A 19,642-nucleotide genomic window follows, 5' to 3' on the forward strand; every position below is an offset into this window, starting at 1 on the left:
GATAAGACAATATCAATACCTAGGCCAGAGGGGATTATTTATCGATCCACACCTCACATGAAACTAGGGATTCACCTAAAAAATAAAACTACTTATTTCTTAAATTATTTATATTTATTTCTGAATGCATATAAATTTGCGGACTTTCTGTTACAATAGTAATCTTTGACTGATTAATTTAATTTTGTATAAAACGCTAAATTTTTTCATACATCTATTGTACCAGACGACCAGTCATTCTAAAAACAGAAAATTCACACGCAATAATTTATATACTACTTTTAATCTTAAAATAATATACCACCTACTTAGGTATCTAGATTTAATTCAAACACACGCGCACTCTGAGCTCGTTGCAACAATAACGTCACCCATACATCGAAACAAAACACAAATGGTATTAGTACATAACAATATTGTGCCGGTTGTGAAAATTATTTAGTCACAAACACATAAACATTCTGGTTCCAATAACCTTCTTAAGAATAATAGAACGTTGTGTTGGTGTCTCGCAACGCTCTTTTGTGGTTCTAGCAAATTATTGTTAGTTATTATTAAAGAAACCCATTCTCGAATGCATTCAGTTGAATTAAGATATGTATTACAGTAAGATATGAAAAGCCATGTTTTTGTTTTAAGGCGGCGTCCAAACTTGTGGTATCTAGTTTTAATAATTTTAAATTAGCTTGGTCCAGATTAAATTTATTTAAATTATTCCAAATCGGGTGATATCTTAATGTTCGCATTCCTGAATTTTAATATCGATATTTTGTACTAATATACATTTTTGCGTAGATTGAATATTCTAAGTATTAATATCTAAAGATTTTAAAAAGTAATCCTATAATAACTTATCTATTGCTTAACACATGAGATAAAAATATCTCAAAATATAACGCCTCGCCAAAAAATAGAGTGACTCGATTCACTGAAATGAAATTATTATAGAGCAAATTGTGTCACTCTTTCAATCAGCGTTATTAAAATATGATATATTTTTGTTTATTTTTATGTACAACATTCGTTATTCCATAAGTTTACATGTCATATCTAAAAACTACGTTAAAAGTTAAAAATAAAACGATATTAAAATTGTGATTTAGTGATATTCAAGTAAGCATGCGATGTTATGAAACTTGAACATAACACAGCCTGGGAATCTATTAATTGTATATGAAATGTGCGTGTTAGAAATGTTAAAATCTATGTAGAATTCTATTTATAATAAAATAAAATCGCCAATTCCACGAATTTGTTGTATCACGACTATTTGTTCGTCAAGGCGATTATAAAATGGCCGACAAAAACATCGCCATTTTTCAAAAAAAAAAATATTATGCCGCCGAAGTATAACTTATTTTCCAGGTGAATACAATAACGAGAAATTCCTCTTACGGTTTTGTCATTTCGAGTGTTTATTTGAGAACTAGTGTGGCATTTGTACAGAGCAATGAGGGGTTGTGTGTTGTTGAAAAGAAAACATTGAAAAGTTTTACGAGGAACGAAAGCGACATTACGAAAGTGATTGATAGCAGAGGAAACCAGTGGAATGATTGTTAGAGTCTGACACGGCAAAGATACGCCATGACCATGCAAATGTATGGAATGAGATTGAGAAACGGTTAACACATAAAAAAAGATTTAGACAACGAAACCAATCCCTTTTTGAAGCTCCTGAATATAAATTAGGCCTAACTCGAATAGTTATTTTAGTAAAACTTACACTAATGAAGTAATGGTCTGTAAAATGGCAGTTACATAGTCCTTAGTAAAGTTTACTTAAAATCATCTTAGTTACCAAACTAATTAACAATAGGCACATTACATTCTTTTACAACTTGGCAAATTATGGATCGACTATCCCTTTTTAAAATTACTAATGAACGTTTCATAAATCCGCCGACTATTATACGATCAAACAAAATGAAACTGATTTTCAATTCCATGTGTTGCCATATTTCCCACTATTTCCACGAATGTTGCCAAGCTGTAACTGTCAATTTGACAAAACCGTAAGCTTACATTATATTTGTGTATATTATTTCTTGGAAGGTGGTTTCCGTGGTGTGCGAGTGGTTTTACCCGTCGATGTAGAGGGAGTGGGAACGATTGGCGAGCTTTTTGCCTCTGAAATATTCACAAAATTATATAAGGTGTTCAATGTTCATGCCGATTTTTTAACAAGTTTTATCTGAAGTGGTCGATTTTGTTCCACCAACGCGCTATCTCCTTCTTTGAAATATTATCAAATTACGAAAAGACCTATAAAATATACTTAGACAATTGAATAAAAAAGCGATTAAGCGATTAGACAAATTTAGTATCGAAATTCGAAGCTTGGCCCATAAAACGAACAATTAATAAAAATACAAAATATTGAACAGCTACTCAAGGCAAGTTTTATGGGCAGTTAAAAATAAATATAATACTCGATAGCCGTAAATATTTATTTTAAGCCATCACAAAATCGACCCAAATGGCGGTTGAACACCTTATATCACTATTTTAGCTTAGAACTTACTCTAACAGATGTTCTAAGCTAAAATTTCGCGATGCACATACCACTCACACAAATAACATATATTCTGAATAATATATTATATATTAATGAATAACAAAATTATAAATTCAGAATATATATTTTTACAAAGCGCACGTTTAGCTTAGAACACCTCTAACTACAGACGAAGCGACAATTCAATAATTAATTTAACCGACCCGGTAGTGATGGCGATTTACGAAAAACAATAAATTTTCCTAATAGACAGTTCTCATTTTCATCACCGGGTCAGAAGTTTGCGCGTGTCTAAATATTCAAGACTGCAGAATAAACAGGCATTTGTAAGAATTTCGTTGTTGAAGCTAGTTTTTAGTTTATTAGGCTTGAATTGAATATTTAGACATCAAGTGTATAACAAGAATGCAAAAATAAAATCTCATCTACATGTGTACTTCACTAAGCTAAACTAAGTTCCCAAAAGCTACATTGTTTCATTTGCAAAAACATTGCTATTATTTGTAATAACAAACATTTATTTGTGGTTACAAATGTAAAATAAAACACACTTAATTAAACCAGTACCAACTTTGCTTTATAATTTAAAAAACTAAATATTATTCATCTTCGTCTCTACGTATACGTACGTGTACATAATTTCCTATAAAAACGCGTAACCATAGCAACGCCGGCTGCAATTTCCCCGTACTAAACAGTAATTAGTATTTAGTTAGTAATTCATTTTTTTGGGAAAATGGATACTTTTCTTTAATAAATCCCAGAGGATCTTTTATCTCTGCCTTTCAACATATTTAAGAAATGTATTAAAGAAAAGCTGTGTAAAAAGGCTCACTATAAAGTTAACAATTATCTAGTTGATAAAAGGGCCTAGTGCTAGACAGGCTACTTCTAATTAATTTGCGATATTTGTTTTAAAATAAGTGTTGTTTGATGAGTTGCTATTTTAAAAGAGTACAGAGAGTTTTTACGCCGGCTTTTTCTCTTCTACACCCTCTGCTTCTTTGCCGATGAGTTGGGATGTCTACCGATTCAAATTTAATGACGTGGAATAAGTGATACCTGTATCTTATATTCCATAATAAACATATTTTATTTTTTATTTTATAAGTTAATGTAGATAAATTCCAGAATATTTGTAAAGCAAAGTTGCTACCAGCTTTAACACATTACAAATCGATAAAACGCATAAACATTTTAACAAGTTACAACCATTAAAACCTATAGAATGAACTGTTTACCTTTGGCCGCTTTTCTGCCCTTGCGCGTGACCGGCGATTCCGTTTTGGCCGGCGAAGTTTTGGCCGGTGTGGCTTTGGTCGATCTAGTGGGCGTCTTTTTGGTCGGAGATTTTTTATCCGATTTCTCCGACACCGCAGTGGCCGTCTGTTCAAAATATTTTTATGTAAACACTATAACTACGTCACAGAACTCAGGTTTAGATATAAAATACGGTTCTATAAAAATAACACTGGGATTATTTCAAAAAGAATTCTGCAATTTTATTATTATATAGAAATTATTTTTATATCGGAATCACCATTTTAATAAATTGTTTATTTCCATGCGTATTTATCTAAGGGACTTTCAAGTATTACGTAACGAATTTTGGGGGGGGGTCTGTTTGTTAAACGTTACGATGCGCAGCATATTATTACGCAATTACGCGTTATTGTTAATATTATTTCGACTTTCCAGTACTTTACACCACATAACACCACCATTTTTAGGTCTGAAGAGTTACTGGGTGGTCACGAAACGTTTTACTATTGGGTACCTACAGAAAAACGTTACGGCGCGTTACATGGGGGGGGGGGGGTCAATAATCTCCAAAAATTGCGTGACGTCATACTTGAACGCTCCCTAAGTGGTCAACCATTTCAATGTCTCAATACAATTTTGTTTGTAAGAAAATTAATTCTTACACTGTATACTAACATTAAAAATCTTAAGGGACAGGTGACTTTATTAAATAAGCCCAGTGTTAATAAACCTACTCATATTTTAACCCAGTTAAGCCTGGCACAGCTGATGCGACACTTTTTACTCATAAAGACTCAAATACAATATATCTTTATTAATAGGAACATCACATTACATGCATTAAATACAAGCTTAATATTAAAATTTCGAAGAAATGAAAAAGTATTTAAATAAACACCAAATTTCACACTTTAAGCAAGCAATGTATGATTCATGACTTTGTTAGTCTAAAAAAATAAAGGACTACTCGACAAATAAAATGTTATGCTTTGGAATTTTTATGATTGCCTATCAGGAACAACAGTTTTTCCTATTATTATTATGTATATAAACACACTAGCAGCTTAATAAGCTGATGCGCGTGTATATTGAGATTTGGAGAAACTTTCCAATCTATTTTTATCCTATGTACAATGTACATATATCATAATTAAGTTACTAGATTTGTGGCCATTTTTCATAATATATACGGATATAGTATGAACTACAAGTTTATTTGTGGCTTTGGATTTGCGAAGTTTTGAGTTTAAATAAGAATGAATTGCGAATGTATGTGTGAAAATAAAAATATAAATAATACCTCGACCCAATCAAAATAACTGACGAAAGTTGAACCGCGTTCTAACTATAACATGCGAGTTGCACCATTTGAATTATCATTAGATCTATTCAAGATTCATACAACTCTGCGCCAACGTCTGTTCAGAACTCTTTATTCATAGAATATATATTATAGAATATAAAAAACCTCTGCGTTATGAATAAAATAAAATTTACTTTAATAATTCTTGTTTAAGTTAAGGCCTTCTAAACAGACGAAGCCCATCGTATCGCACATCCAAACCGTACGGGGGCGGCACAGACACACATACACACAGAGGCTCACCACTTTAACACTTGAACTTCCATTAAACTATTTTTTTTTAATTAAATTAAATTTTAACCCCACTGGTATGCATTAAAGTGGCAACCCCACACAATCCACAATGTATGTAAGTGAGATGAGAGCAGTACGTACATGTCTATAAATCCGCCGTACTATGCCTACCTTGCTTGTGACCGCCACACTGGGCGTACTACCTGATGATTTCGCTTTAGCGAGGTTTTTGCCCGATTTTGGGGACTTTCTTTTTTTCGCGGAGCGCGGACTGCGCTTTGGTGTCGTTCGGGCTTTTTTACTAGGGGTAGCTTCTTCCTTCTGAAAGAGGAATGTACGTGTGTACTATGTAAACTGTATTGGAGCAATTGTCACTCATAATGACGTTACGTTATGACGGAATACTTTTTTTTTATGACTCTGGCACGGTTTGTGCATTAGCCAGCGTCAAGTATAAGATTTTTTATAATTCGTGCTTGCCTTAGAACTTCGACCGTGTCCTCCATGTACGGTTTAGGCACTCGCCCGGTACCGCTCAACCCTTCCAAAGGCCGAGAACAAATTTAAATTAAATTAAAACTTGCCCTCGAACCGGGAATCGAACCCTGTACCCCTCACCTAGCTGCGACGGAATACTTATAAAAGGCCTTTTGACAGTTAGTGTCGCATTAATGACAACTACATGTTGTCAACAGCATCACTGATTGTTCAGTGAGTTTGAAAATGGAATGGACTCATAATTTTTTTTTTTAATGTGAAATTAAATAAAATAACTTACCGAAGTATCAGTGTCCTCTTTCGAATTAGGCGAAGACTTTGGGCTGGAGCGTTTCCTCGATTTCTTTTCGAGTTGTGACTCGTCTGTGTACAGCGAGAGATCCACTGACAAACAGATTTAAATATTTCACTATTTTCCTTTAACAGCCCCCAGGATTAGTGTTTAGGTTAGTTCAGCGTTTCCAAAGGTTCAATACTAATAGTTTTTTTTTATTTTATTTATTTGGATAATAGAAAGTTTCTGATCAGAGTTGTCAATACTTTCAGTATGTTTATTTGCTAAATGACTATAGTTAGGTAAAGGTAAACATAAATCAGAGTTTGATTTAGAAAATACTAATTGTTTTATTTTTACTAAATATTGTTTTAAAAAAATCATACAAATATATGATTTTTTCAGATTTCAGATTTGGTGACTATATCCAAATTTCGAAAATAATATTAAATATTGATAAATTGTTTAAAAATTATAGACAAAATGTTAATTATGCTGTAATTTCAACTACAACCAAGGTAAAACAGAATTAGTTAATGAGGGTGGATGACTGTTAAAGGTTAGTTTGGTAAATGAAATGAATAGTGAAATTATTAAAATCTATTCATATAAAAAATAAAAGTAAAAATAAAAAATATTTATTAAAATACAGTTTTAATGGATAAAAATGTATAGAAAATGTTGTATAGAATATTTCTTGGCACTGTTAGTCAAATTAATTATGGTAGTATAGACTAATAGCTATCTATAGATAGCAGCTTATTACTTATTAATCCTTTAAAACTGTAAACAATAAGATATTGTGTAAATTAATTAAAAATACAACTTAAAAAAAATATCTTATGGAATACGGAGTGTGATAAAGCTTAACTGTGGAATATTTGTTTGTTAGTCTGTGCTGACGTCATGGGATTTGAGATGACGGCAGTGCTTTTTTGTTATGTAGACAACACTCTTACGTAATTATAGTTGGATATTAATAATCTTGATGTAATGTGAAAACAAAGTAGCAAATGATAAATTATTAGTTCGCATAACTACCACGCCGGTTTTCTTTCCGTAGTCTCTCGTTAGAGAGTGTTAGAGCAGTGTTGGCCTAGTGGCTTCAGCGTGCGACTCTCATACCTGAGATCGTAGGTTCGATCCCCGGCTGTGCACCAATGGACTATCTATGTGCGCATTTAACATTTGCTCGAACGGTGAAGAAAAACATCGTGAGGAAACCGACATGTCTTAGACCCAAAAAGTCGACGAATCAATGGAGACTGATCACCTACTTGCCTATTAGATTTAAAAATGATCATCAGAAATCTGAGGCCAAGACTTAAAGAGGTTGTAGCGCCACTGATTTTTTTTTAGTCTCTCATTAACAGTATTCACGTATGAACCTGAAATTGGCGATGACACTTGACGTGATTAGTCATAATAAATGGTTCTACAAGATTTTATCATTATAAAGAAGTAGGTTTGTGGTTTTCGTGTAGGATTGTGTGAGTTAATGTTTATGTGTGTGTAAGCTGCTAAGTTACTGAAAGCAGTCAATGCGTGTGTAGAGATGCTTTTAATTGGATGGTTGCAACTCACGTCCATCAGGGTGTTCCTCCGTCAAGGGTATGTTGGCCCCACTATGTTCAGCCTTCAAGGCCCTCTGTAGTATAGAAGTGGCGCGAGCTTGTTCGGCCGGTCGCAATAACCACGCCCCGCCTCCACTTGCAGACCGCGTCAGAGATAGTGTAGTTAGTACACACTCCATATCTGTAAATGGCAACATAAGTTGGCAACATAGTATTTTCAAGTTGTCTTCGGAGGTCAAAGTCCAGAGTTCAATGTAAAATAATTTCTGCAGTTTCAGAACAAAAAGTACCTTACGCCGATAAATAAAGATTCGTACAGAACCATAGATAATAATTATTATTAAATCCTTATATGGTTATATGATATAATATTGAGTATATTAAGACTTATAATCACAATAATATCCGACGTTGTTAAATCTTTCAGCTTGAATTTTATACATATATGTATTGTGTATTTTTTTAATCCTTACCAGTGACATCATAAAAATCTGGTTTGTATGTTTCTCCTGTAGGATCACCTTTATCTTGTGAGAGCCACCTTATTTTAATTTTTCGTGTAGTACGGTATACATTCTGAAGAGCTTGACACACATAGAAACCTCCTTCAGCATTTCGTACAGCCAGGTATTCATTTCTAGAAAAAAGAATAACTTATAAATTAAGTTACTTAGGAAAATTATATTTTTTTAATAATATTGATATGAAATTTTCTTCTTAATGAAATTTGTAACAAAAACATACTTATAAAACACAATAAGTTTGTCATCATTTTGTTTAGTTGGAGTGGATCTTCCAGCTGAGGCAGACAACTTTGTGGCCATCGCTATTTCTGGTGTTGGTGACTGGTATAATTGAACCTGAAAATATTTAATAATATTATATATATGATACAGAAAAATATTACAACTATTATGGATAACTATTGTTATTTATATATACATTAACCTTTTTTGACCTTATAAATCAGGTATTAAGTTAGAACTGTATTATTACTTACCAAATTCATATGGAAATATAAATACATACTTCAATCTAGTTTCAGAATTGAAAAAAAAAGCCAGAATTTTATGCAAATTCAGAATTGATTAAATATAGCCATAATATTTACCTTAGTCCGATTTCTCTTAGATTTTGTGTCAGGTGTACTTTCATCAGCAGGTTTTTTGGCCGGTGTTGTTTCACTTTTTTCAGATGCTTGTCTTCGTTTTCTCATAGGAGTGACTGTCGCTAACTTTAGTGTTGACTTGGCAGCTACTTTAGTTTCAGACTTTACTGGAGTCTTAGATTCCGACTTTTCTTCTGTTTTATCTTCTTTTGATGTTTTATTTTCTTCTGATTTAATTGATGAATCTTCATTATCTTTTTGTTCACCAACCTTTCCTTCTAAGTTAGGTATGTTTTCTGGACTCTCTCCATTTTCTTCTGATTTTGTTGGCTCTGGCTTAGGATTTTCATTTGGTAATGATTCTTTTTGAAGTGATGGCATGGTGGAAGCTTGAACCTGATTTTCATTTGCAGATTCAGGTGTTGGTTTATTGTCACTTTGTGTTGGTGCAACATCTGCTGTTTGAGCAGATTTTAATTCTATTGGTTTAGAAGGAGACTTTTCAGGTGGCTCATTAGCTGTAGCTACTTTAGGTTGTACAAGAGGATCTGATGCACTTCCAGTATTAGATGTTTCTGCTTTCTGTGGTATATTCTGAGATGTTACAGGTTTCTCAGGTGGTTTAGGAGTACTGGGTGATGTTTTAGCTATATCTGGCTTATCTTTTGTTTCTGGATTCTGTGGCTTCAATGGAGCTGGTGCACTACTTCCAGTTTTAGGAGAGTCTATAGCACCATTTGCTTGAGCTGTAGAATCTGGTTCTTTTTTCTCCGGTGTTCTTGTTAAAGCAAGTGGTTGTGGGGGCTGAGTTGGTGCCGGTTTATCTTGCACAAGACTTAATGGAGCAGGAGCACTTGTTGTTGCACTTTTGCTGGGACTTGCTGCCACATTTGTTGGAGTTATTGAGTTCGGTGTGGCATGTGAGAGGTTGCCATGATGGCTCATGTTTTGTGCCATCTGAGCCATGTTAGCTGAAATTGGCGCCATCGATGGTACTGCGTGGGCGGGCAGCGGTGGTGGATTAGGTATGTGGTGGATTAAATTCTGGCCTACAAGATTGTTTGTGCCAGGTAGAAGGGAATTTTGCGCGCCCTGGGGTAAGCCCACTGTGTGATTAGCGTTAGCCACATTACCTTTAGCAGGACTAGCTTGGCCCCCCGGTTGAGGTACGCCCGGTTGTGGAAGTACTGGCTTTAATGCAGAGTTCATTTCAATAAATAAATACTATTACTTCGCTGTCTATTTTATAAACATTTAATATCGCGGTTTCACTGTTGTCGATACAGGTTAACACACTGAAATGTCTTTGACCCAAAACAATAATTCATACATATCACAAACTGTTGTCTATGTATAAACGCGGTACGCGCGTAAGAACGCTACAGCAATTGCCCGCTTTTTTATCACTACTCTCTACACCTACCTAATTATTCATGTTTAAAATGTAGCAACAATAAGTTTACACTTAAAAGTTAGGCACTATAATCTTATGACACCAATATGTAAAGATTGCAGTGGAAATAGCTATAAAAATATGCGTTGCTACATCTGACTAAGAACTTCCGCAACACCGATACCCGCCGTCAGCATCGATATATTTAACACGACCGTTGGTCTCATAGCACTATCACTTTTTATTATTAAGAATACATTAAATTTATTATTACCACTTTTAAATATTAATTAACATACATAGAATTAACTCAGTTGAGTGAAATTTTCAACAAGTATTACGCACAGTAGTTTAGAGATGGCGTCGGCATAACGCGCATGCGCCACCTTCTTCTTAAATGTCCCAATCAAATCTCAAAAATGTTGTGATTCAAACGATGTTGATCGAAAACATTTTATCTCGCTCTTTCGCGGAACAGTCTTATGACAATGTTGAAAAATATATATTTGCTTTCTCGTTCTACCGTTTTGGTACCACGTTTAGGAATAACCGGTAAATGAAAGTACATGTAGACAAAATAATATGTCTTTTACACCAGTATAACCTGTGGTATTATTATTTAGAAGTGTTTAACTTTGTTTGAGGCTTGAGCGTAGAAAGTAGATTGTAATGAGACAGTAACACTATTTATTTTTGCTGATTAGATAATAACAAAAGTTACACTATAATCTTGTATAACTTTTATACTCTTGTATGTCTCGAAAGTTACCTGTATCAAACAAACTCAACCTTTTGTCGGTTACCAATTGAAACAGGTTTCAATAAAGGATACCGATTAAATCCCTATCTAAATGTACTTGCGTTAAACTATTGCTATTTTATACACTAAACCAAATCATCAATCTATACTTCTAGACTTCAGACCGGTAAGTTGGACTGAGTGTTTTGATAGTTTTTGTTTATTTTATACTGATAGGTACTTAATTGTGACTTATTTATAGGGATTTCCAGTACTACTATACGGCGATTCGTAGCTGAGGGCACATGGAATAATGGTGTGTTTTCCATGCCTGGTAAAAAAAGGAGAGACGGTATGAAGAAAATCAACATGGACAGTTTCGATTTTCAGTTGATTGGGAATAAAGTATGTGAATTCTATACAGTTCAGAAGGAAATTTTAACAGTAATAAAACTGTTACAAATGTTCTTCTTCGACAAGATATTGATTTCAACGGAAGAGAATCCCTATTACTTATTTTTTTTACTAACCTGACGCGTTAGATGAGGCCTGTGTCCTGCAGTGGGATGTTTATAGACTGGTGATGATGGTGACGATGAATGACTGAGCTATCGTTTGTAAGATGATAAATGTCATTATTTTTTACAGACTTTTAGTTAAGGATAGGTTTTGAATATTATGTTAAATGATGATATAAAATTATAAAGATACAAGTTTTTGAAGCGTATAAAGGAAAACCGCGATGCTGAAGAGCATAAGAAATTGAATGTGATTTATTTAGACCAGACTTACATTCACGGTTCATGTTTTGTGAACAAGTGCTGGCAAAGCAAAGATTTCACTTGGAGCGAGGTGGATCAAACGTGTAAACGCTGGTAGAGAAAATGGCTTTGTACCAAATTATTATCTAGTGTACAGGTCAACAAGCGCATCTGCTGACTACCACCACGATATGAATAAAGATAATTTTACAAAATGGGTGATAGAGAAGCTAATTCAAATACTTTACTCTATGATGATGTCATAGAGTAAAGTATTTGGCCATGCGTCATGCTCGTGAACGGGTGCTGCTTGTGGTGACTGGTCATACTTGAATTCGTGTATGCGGTGATGTTGGTTATTTCGACTATGTGTTTGCGTGTTGTTCCCACGAAAATGTAAGTGCGTGCTCCTATTTCACCATGCCTTCTGCTGATAGAGGACAAATCTTTGTTTTTAATTTATGTTATTATTATTAATTACTTAAAATGTCACATGGGACATGGTGTAATGGTTGCAGCTCCTTACAAACATTTTGTAAAACAAAAAAATGGCAATTAAAAAGAGTGGCGGAGAGTTTATTTCCAGTTCTTCTTCCTGTTCTACGCCCTTGATTTAAGAACTGGCAGTAATATACAATTAGAAGCATTAATATGTATTTCTTTACTGACAAGTCATAAGTGTACATTATGTTACCTTTGTGATTAAATGATTTTTTACTTTTACTTTACTGTTTGATTTGATCGGACGTCAAGGCAGAATACAAAATACCATCCGTATCACCTGGACGTCTTTCCTTCCACAACTGAGCGTTTCTTGAGGCAATTTCCGCGCACCATCACTATGTGGAACCAGTTGCCCACTGAAGTCGGAAATACCGATACTGATTTATTTTTCATGACATATTTTCTTATCTTAAGAACCCGATGTATAACAACATTCTGCATACAAATAACTAATATACTTCATATTCATTAATACTAAAGTCTTAATTAAATAAAAATTAAACAGTATTAAGATCGTTTAATCCAATTTCCCAGTATTGCCCAGAACAAATTTTTTATTTCCCTATTTGCCATGAGATTCCGGTACAACTATACCAGCTTACTATGTACTACTACTTACTAGTGACTAGTGTAGGCTGTAGCAGTAAGCAGATAACTAGCCTGCTCTTTAGCTCTATGGTTATGGTATAACCTTTTAAAAATTGAAATATATTAAGCGTATAAAAAATATATGTATCTATTTCCAGATTGTTATTAATTGAGATAACATATTCTATTACTATTTTAACGGGTGTCACAACGATAGTTTTAAATAACTTGTATATTAGAATGGTAGGATCATGTCGCTATTATATTAAAATTGAATTAGAGAAAAACAAATGTTTTTTTCTCCAATTCAATTTGTTTCATGTCTAAATATTTTAGGATGTTCTGACGAGACCAGCAGAGGAATTCGGTAACGATGAAACCCTAGAACATTTATGGGCAGCTAGAGCTATGGAACACAGCGATATTTATTTTAATGTAAGTTACTTGATGTTACTGTGTGCATATGATATAGCAATAAGTTAACATAAATATTCATCAACTTTGGCAGGTTTTATGTTCAGTAGATACGCGATGGCTAAAATTGACCCCACACGATGATCTTATTTATACACACTTTCGGCAAGATTTTCCAGATTTAGATGTTGCTTACATTAAGGAGAATGAAATCAAAAATAACGTTAATAAAGCCAAGTGGAGAGCATACTGTGAAAAGTTTAAAACTATTGTTGAGGACTACAGTTTTGGTACATTGATGAGAGCTGACACAAATGGTGATTACTCTGAATCAAACACAATTTTAGTTCCACGGGTCCAATTTTATGCTATAGAAATAGCAAGAAATCGTGAAGGGTTGAACAATGAAGTTAAAAAACTATTTAAGTGTGCATCCAAAGCTAATATGGAGGAACGAAATCATCAAACTGAAATAATGGCATAGATATTAAAGTCTTCGGGAGACATAATTATAACACAGCCATCCCTAAGGCAGAAGGAACTATGGACCTGCCATTTTTGATTTATAAACTTGGAAAATTGATTTTATTGTAACAGACATTAAATACAAATATGTTAATCAAATGTAGCAATATAAATATTCCTTAAAATATATTAGTCCAAAACTTTCCTATAACCTGCAGTATAATTATATCTAACATAATATAGGTAGTAGGAAAGATACTGTTACTTCACTGCTACTACCTGAATATTTCTCGGTAGTTGAGTTCTAAATATTTTATATGAACTTTCAGATCTTAATAAAATGTTGTAATTTAAGGAATGTATTAGTGAACTATGTAAGTTCATGTTTTATAATTGTAACATGTTTAATGTGAATTTGATATGCATATCTTCACCAACAAAAATCTGGAAGGTTTGATTTGTTCTATGTATACTTGCCTTAACTTCACTAATGGATGGTAAAGGATACAAAAATGAATGAGGTGCTCAATTACTCATACATTTTTATGATTTTTTTAAATAAATTTTGTATAGCATTCAGTGTTTTATTTGACTGTGATATTGTACCAAAATTACTTAGAATTTCATTCTGTATGTTCATAAAAATCATATAAAATTATGAGGGCCTTTTACAATACAAATGGTTTAAACAGCCAAGTTTATTTTTCTTTTTTTCTAAGCAAGCCCATATGTACTTTATTACCAAGGTATGGTTTTGAATGATTTAGAGCATAACAGTAACCATAAGGGGGTTTTAATAAGGCTTTGCAGAGCTTCTTACAACTCATAGGGCAATGCCTAATTTTAAGAGATAACTTAGAAGGTTACATAAGTAATGACAAGGTAAGTGCAAAGTAATAAATAAATATTTAATTGTACAATGTTTATTCATCATCAATATTTTCTAAAGGACTTTCTGTCATTATCAGGCCTCTACTCCATAATGCATCAGCAATCTGCAGTTTGTCTGTATCATTTTGTAAATCTAGATTTTCCACCCTAATATACTCTGGGTATGAAGTTATAAGTGTCTCAATGCCAGGTGCCATGTCTTCTTCTATTTCTAAAAATGGTAATTCACTCCCATGATACTCTAGGGAGTTTTCAACATAATAGTACAATCTGATACTCTCTTCTGACACCATTCTTATTATATTTTTTCTAAGAAGCCTTATTTTTGTATCAAGACTTATTTCAACCCTATTTATAACTTTTCCATCATCCACCATAACATCAGTATCACCATACACAGTAACTGCTTTCTCTAAATCTGTAATTACAGGTGGCAAGGCATCTCGTTGATAATGTTTAGCCATTTGATCAACAGCTTCATCTAAAGGCAAATGTGATTTCAACTTATCAAATAAACTAAAAATTATATCTTTTATTTCTGTCTTACGTGGTGTGTTACAATCCGAATGGACTAAGCCAAAATTATCATAAATATCAAATGGTAGTCCATATCTTAGTTCTACATTATCATTAACAGCTAGTTGTAATGCCGCTGGTAACATCTTTTCAAACAAATCTGCCCAAGAATGCTTTTGGTACATGCTTATTGTAACATGAAGAGAATGTTGCCCATCTATAGTAACTCCTTGGTGGATATATCCTCTAGGAAAATAGAGCATATCACCAGCTTCTAAAGTTACTTCCATAATAGGTTCACCAATCTCATCATCTGTGAAGTTCCTAGAGGAAACTCTTGGTAAAAATTCATTATCAGCCCTAGGTTTATAGATTCGCCAATGTTTTTTCCCCTCAGTTTGTAAAATAAAAGCTTCAATGTCATCATAATGTGGTGCAAAACCTTGACTATCAGGAGGAGTTAAGTAAGCATTAGCTCCAACAAATGAGTGAAAGTACTCCTGCAAAGTTGCATTGAGTAAATGAAGGTGTGAGATATAAGTTTGAGGATTTAATAATCGAATACTACACCCATTCAAGTAGAAATCCCATACTAAATGAGGATGAGCTCTTCCTTCTGGGTTGTGTGTTTCTCTTTTACCATCAACATATGATGTAATATCAATGTTTTTAGTAAATTGAATATTTTCATTTCTTAGCATAGTATCTATAATGGGCGTGGATATCAATTCTTTGTAATATAACGGTTTTTCTCTGGCAATATGTAAAGGTTTCTTTTCCCATATTTGATTAAGAAATTCTTCAACATTGTAAGGTGCAATCATCCATTTAAATATCTTAATGGCTTCTTCTGAGCTATCAGTATGAACTGGCATAAACTCAAAACTTGCATTGCTTACATTTGAACATTCATCTAACTCAGCAGTGCTTGATTCCAAACCATTGATAACATTTTCAATTGGTCCAGGTATAAGATCAGGAATATCATCACTATCAGAAATTTGCAGTGTTTCAAGTTTCTTTTTGCCATTAAATTGAGAATGTCTTTTAACTTCTTTAAATATTTTTTTCTTAGCTTTATTTTTTAGTTTTTTCTTTGACTCTTTTGTCTGTTTTTTATTAAGTTTTGCACTTACTTTTATCATAATATTGTCGTTGATAGTTGAATTACATTTTGATGGTAATGGGTGTTTGCTTTTCGATTTAGATTTTTTTTTCCTTTTAGTTTTGTTAGAATTGTACACTGCAAACGCCGAAACTGGTAAGTCCATACTGTATTTATAGCTAATAAGGCTTCTACTACAACAGAACAAAATTAAAATATAAAACGAAAATGATTTACCGTTGCTTACTAAACGTACACAGACACAGTAGATTAAATAATAACATTCATTATAACCTAAATAGCTTAGAGTATAATTATTTTTAGGTTATATTAGCTTTATGTTCCGACTTCCGAAATCGAATACGGCACTTTAGAAGAAACAGATTACAACAATAATTAATTATCATAGTCTGTTTGTTATACGCACAGATAATTTATTTATGTATGTCAAAACCCAATATGTTTTTTTTTTATATATAATAGGGGGGCAAACGAGCTTGCGGGATGACAAAAAAGGGCAGTCTACGCAGCCCATAGACACCCATTTTTAGTGGGTGCGTTGCCGGCCTTTGAGGGAGGAGTATTTCTAGATTTGCCTCTGCAGTTGAGCGGTATTTTGTCCCCCCCCAGAATACGCGGGACAGCCTGTACTGAGTGAGCACACCCAGGGACGGATTCTCCTGTACCAGAAGTGCAGGTACCCTCCTGGGGTAAAAATGTTGTATTGAATATTGCTGCCATGATTCGGAGAGGAAGGGGATGAGCTATGACTCCCGTATTTTAAAATCCATCATTTACGTTGATATTTGTATTCAGAACGCTCGAAGCCGACTTGGGCTTTTTTTTTATAGAACGGGGGGCAAACGGGCAGGAGGCTCACCTGATGTTAAGTGATACCGCCGCCCATGGACACTCTCAATGCCAGAGGGCTCGCGAGTGCGTTGCCGGCCTTTTAAGAATTGGTACAGTGAAATTAGTCTCGAGAAATTTTTGCATATGTAGTGGTGTGTATATTACTCAGATCTTAGAGCGCGTTTCCACTATATCGTTCTGGCCTATACAAAAATGTTTCGATATCCTAACATTACTATTTAATATTATACTTATCCCTAGCAACACTCTGATTTTTGTTATCAATAAAAACAAGTTTTTATTTAAAAAAAAAGGTTTTGACTTTATAAAAAAAAGGTGTGTGCGCGATTCACACACGATAGAAGTGAAACTTCAAAGAGGAGAGACCGATATATATTTTTTTTTCCTTTCATCTAGGTTTTTAAAACTCCGGGGGGTCTACGGGGGGGTCAAAATTTATTTTTGGCCTAGGACGCACCGTTTCCGAGATATTTCAATCTAAAGCAAAAAATCGTCACTTGATAGTGGAAAGTGGAAACACGCACAAAACCAGAATAAACCAGTTTACGCTGTCCGCAGGTGCCACGTGCAGTCCGGCGTCAGTCGCTTGGTACTGTTAGAACATAAAGCACACATTTCATTCAAAAATTATAATTATTACGTTAATTGTTAAATTTTGTATTTGTTGATTGTTGTTATTGTTTGTTATTATTGTTATAATATTTGTTGAAGTGTTTAATTTGTGTGTAAGTGTTGCAACTTTATATTGTTAATTAAAAATGGCTCCAGTGTTAAAACATGGTCGAGGCAAGCCTTTGACTTCTCAAACTAAAGAAGTTTTGTACTGTTTGTACAAATATTTCGAAAATGAGTGTAATAACAACCCGAGCAGTATTATGACTCCCACTCAATTAGTTGCTAAATCAACGGGAATTTCAATAGCATCCGTCAGAAAGGTAGTATCAGAAAGCAAATGTCGACCTTCAGATCAGGAAGTAACATTTAAATCTCCTAAAAAGAAACCGAATCGTAAACCTACAATAGTAATCGATAACTTTGATCAGCAAGTTATCAGAAGAACAATTCATGACTTCCACATCACAAATAAAGAAATTCCCACTTTGAAAACTTTGCACGCAAAATTAAAAGAAGATATCGATTATAAAGGTTGTGTCAGCACGTTACGAAAACACGTCATGTCATTAGGTTTTAATTGGAAGCAAACAGAAGATAACCGGAAACTTCTTATGGAAAAACACGAAATTAGATACTTGCGAATTAATTATTTGATGAAAATTGCTGAATATCGTGAACAACGCCGACCAATTGTTTACACCGACGAAACATATATACATACATCACATACCCTCTCGAAATCTTGGTCAGATGGAAGCACTTCAGGTTTGAAGCAACATATATCGAAAGGCAACCGCTTAATCATTGTTCATGCCGGTGGTATGGATGGCTTTATACCAAATGCATTGCTTATGTTTAAAGCCAACCAAAAAAGTGGAGATTACCACGACAATATGAACTATGACAACTATTCAAGGTGGATTCAAACTCAATTAATACCCAACTTACAACCAAATAGTGTTGTTGTTGTTGACAACGCACCATATCATAACTCAATACAAAATCCTGCACCGAATAGTAATTCTAGAAAACAGCAAATGATTGACTGGCTGACATTGCGAAACATTGAGCATTCATCCACGTTGCTTAAGCCTCAATTATATGAACTGATTCTGCAAAACAAGGCGAGATTTGTAGAGTACAAGATAGACGAAATATTACGACAGCACGGTCATACTGTGCTGCGTTTACCACCATACCATCCGGAGTTTAATCCTATAGAAAATATATGGGGGATAGTGAAAACATATGTCGCAAAAAAGAATGTCGCAATGAATATGAAGGTTATAATGTCATTAGCTGAAGAAAAAATGAACGCCATAACTGTAGAGGAATGGAGAAAAGTTTGTCTGCATGCTATTGAGGAGGAAAACAAATATCAGGGTAGAGACGCAGCTTTAGACACAATATCAGAACGAATCATAATTAATTTAAATAATTCATCTGATGAAAGCGAGGATGGGGATGATTGTGATATGCCTGGGGTTGATGAATTATTAGAATAAAACATTTATGGCCGGAGAACACCTAATTCATACACGTCTTCACTGAAGTGAAAACCGGCATTCACTGCTTGTAATATTTGGAACTGGCTTATCTGCCTCATACAGTTCCATAGATTACAATGCAGTGGATACACATTTTCACGTCCGTATTAGTACGTAGTGCGTATGCGTAGACGTGTACGCATTTGGTGTGCTCCAGCCACAAACGTATATTACCTTTAAAAAAATAAAAACTAAAAATAAAATGTTGTTTTTTTTTTTATTTGCTGACCATACACTACTACAAACGCAAAAATTTCTCCAAGCTAATTTACCTGTACGCTCTTTTCTTGAAGGACCCTAAGTCGAATTGGTTCGGAAATACTTCAGTGGGCAGCTGGTTCCACATAGTGGTGGTGCGCGGCAAAAACTGCCTTGAAAAACGCTCAGTTGTGGAACGGCGGA

At 34.0% G+C, this 19,642-nt stretch overlaps 3 protein-coding genes across 11 annotated transcripts; 1 reads left to right on the forward strand and 2 right to left on the reverse strand.

Annotated features, from left to right (window-relative positions):
- Positions 1-95: 95 nt before the first annotated feature.
- Positions 96-10,620, reverse strand: LOC125059769 (nucleolar and coiled-body phosphoprotein 1-like). Of its 8 annotated transcripts, none has more exons than XM_047664366.1 (9): positions 10,522-10,620; positions 8,833-9,824; positions 8,466-8,581; positions 8,195-8,358; positions 7,732-7,902; positions 6,154-6,257; positions 5,517-5,696; positions 3,757-3,901; positions 96-2,127 (listed from the first exon to the last, which is right to left on the reverse strand). In XM_047664366.1, the coding sequence occupies exons 2-9, from the start codon at positions 9,814-9,816 to the stop codon at positions 2,039-2,041; spliced, it is 1,953 nt and encodes a 650-aa protein (XP_047520322.1). In that variant the 5' UTR covers positions 9,817-9,824; positions 10,522-10,620; the 3' UTR covers positions 96-2,038. The 8 variants fall into 8 exon arrangements, with proteins under 8 accessions (XP_047520322.1, XP_047520311.1, XP_047520333.1 ...); XM_047664355.1 differs by having other exon boundaries at positions 10,497-10,620; XM_047664377.1 differs by having other exon boundaries at positions 8,833-9,800; positions 10,497-10,603.
- Positions 10,621-12,873: 2,253 nt separating this feature from the next.
- Positions 12,874-14,268, forward strand: LOC125058456 (protein PBDC1). 2 transcript variants are annotated; one of them, XM_047662535.1, is made up of 3 exons: positions 12,874-12,910; positions 13,151-13,249; positions 13,323-14,268. In XM_047662535.1, the coding sequence occupies exons 1-3, from the start codon at positions 12,902-12,904 to the stop codon at positions 13,710-13,712; spliced, it is 498 nt and encodes a 165-aa protein (XP_047518491.1). In that variant the 5' UTR covers positions 12,874-12,901; the 3' UTR covers positions 13,713-14,268. The 2 variants fall into 2 exon arrangements, with proteins under 2 accessions (XP_047518491.1, XP_047518497.1); XM_047662541.1 differs by lacking the exon at positions 12,874-12,910 and adding an exon at positions 12,917-13,057.
- A 332-nt stretch (positions 14,269-14,600) lies between these two features.
- On the reverse strand, positions 14,601-16,579 carry LOC125058447 (bifunctional lysine-specific demethylase and histidyl-hydroxylase NO66). The gene is made up of 2 exons (XM_047662524.1): positions 16,443-16,579; positions 14,601-16,343 (listed from the first exon to the last, which is right to left on the reverse strand). Exon 2 carries the CDS (start codon positions 16,243-16,245, stop codon positions 14,617-14,619), a length of 1,629 nt encoding a protein of 542 aa, XP_047518480.1. The 5' UTR covers positions 16,246-16,343; positions 16,443-16,579; the 3' UTR covers positions 14,601-14,616.
- Positions 16,580-19,642: the final 3,063 nt, after the last annotated feature.

This window comes from Pieris napi, chromosome 2, assembly GCF_905475465.1.
Source record: "Pieris napi chromosome 2, ilPieNapi1.2, whole genome shotgun sequence".
Lineage (NCBI taxonomy): Eukaryota > Metazoa > Arthropoda > Insecta > Lepidoptera > Pieridae > Pieris > Pieris napi.

Excerpts from the sequence above, each read along its gene's own strand:
- LOC125059769 (XM_047664320.1), bottom strand. The coding sequence starts at position 10,038 with ATGAACTCTGCATTAAAGCCAGTACTTCCACAACCGGGCGTACCTCAA. Across the intron at positions 5,697-6,153 it reads AAGAGGACACTGATACTTCG|AAGGAAGAAGCTACCCCTAG; the intron begins GTAAGTTATTTT and ends TTCCTCTTTCAG. Across the intron at positions 2,128-3,756 it reads GGGCAGAAAAGCGGCCAAAG|AGGCAAAAAGCTCGCCAATC; the intron begins GTAAACAGTTCA and ends TGAATATTTCAG.
- LOC125058447 (XM_047662524.1), bottom strand. The coding sequence starts at position 16,245 with ATGATAAAAGTAAGTGCAAAACTTAATAAAAAACAGACAAAAGAGTCA.
- LOC125058456 (XM_047662535.1), top strand. Across the intron at positions 13,250-13,322 it reads ACAGCGATATTTATTTTAAT|GTTTTATGTTCAGTAGATAC; the intron begins GTAAGTTACTTG and ends CAACTTTGGCAG.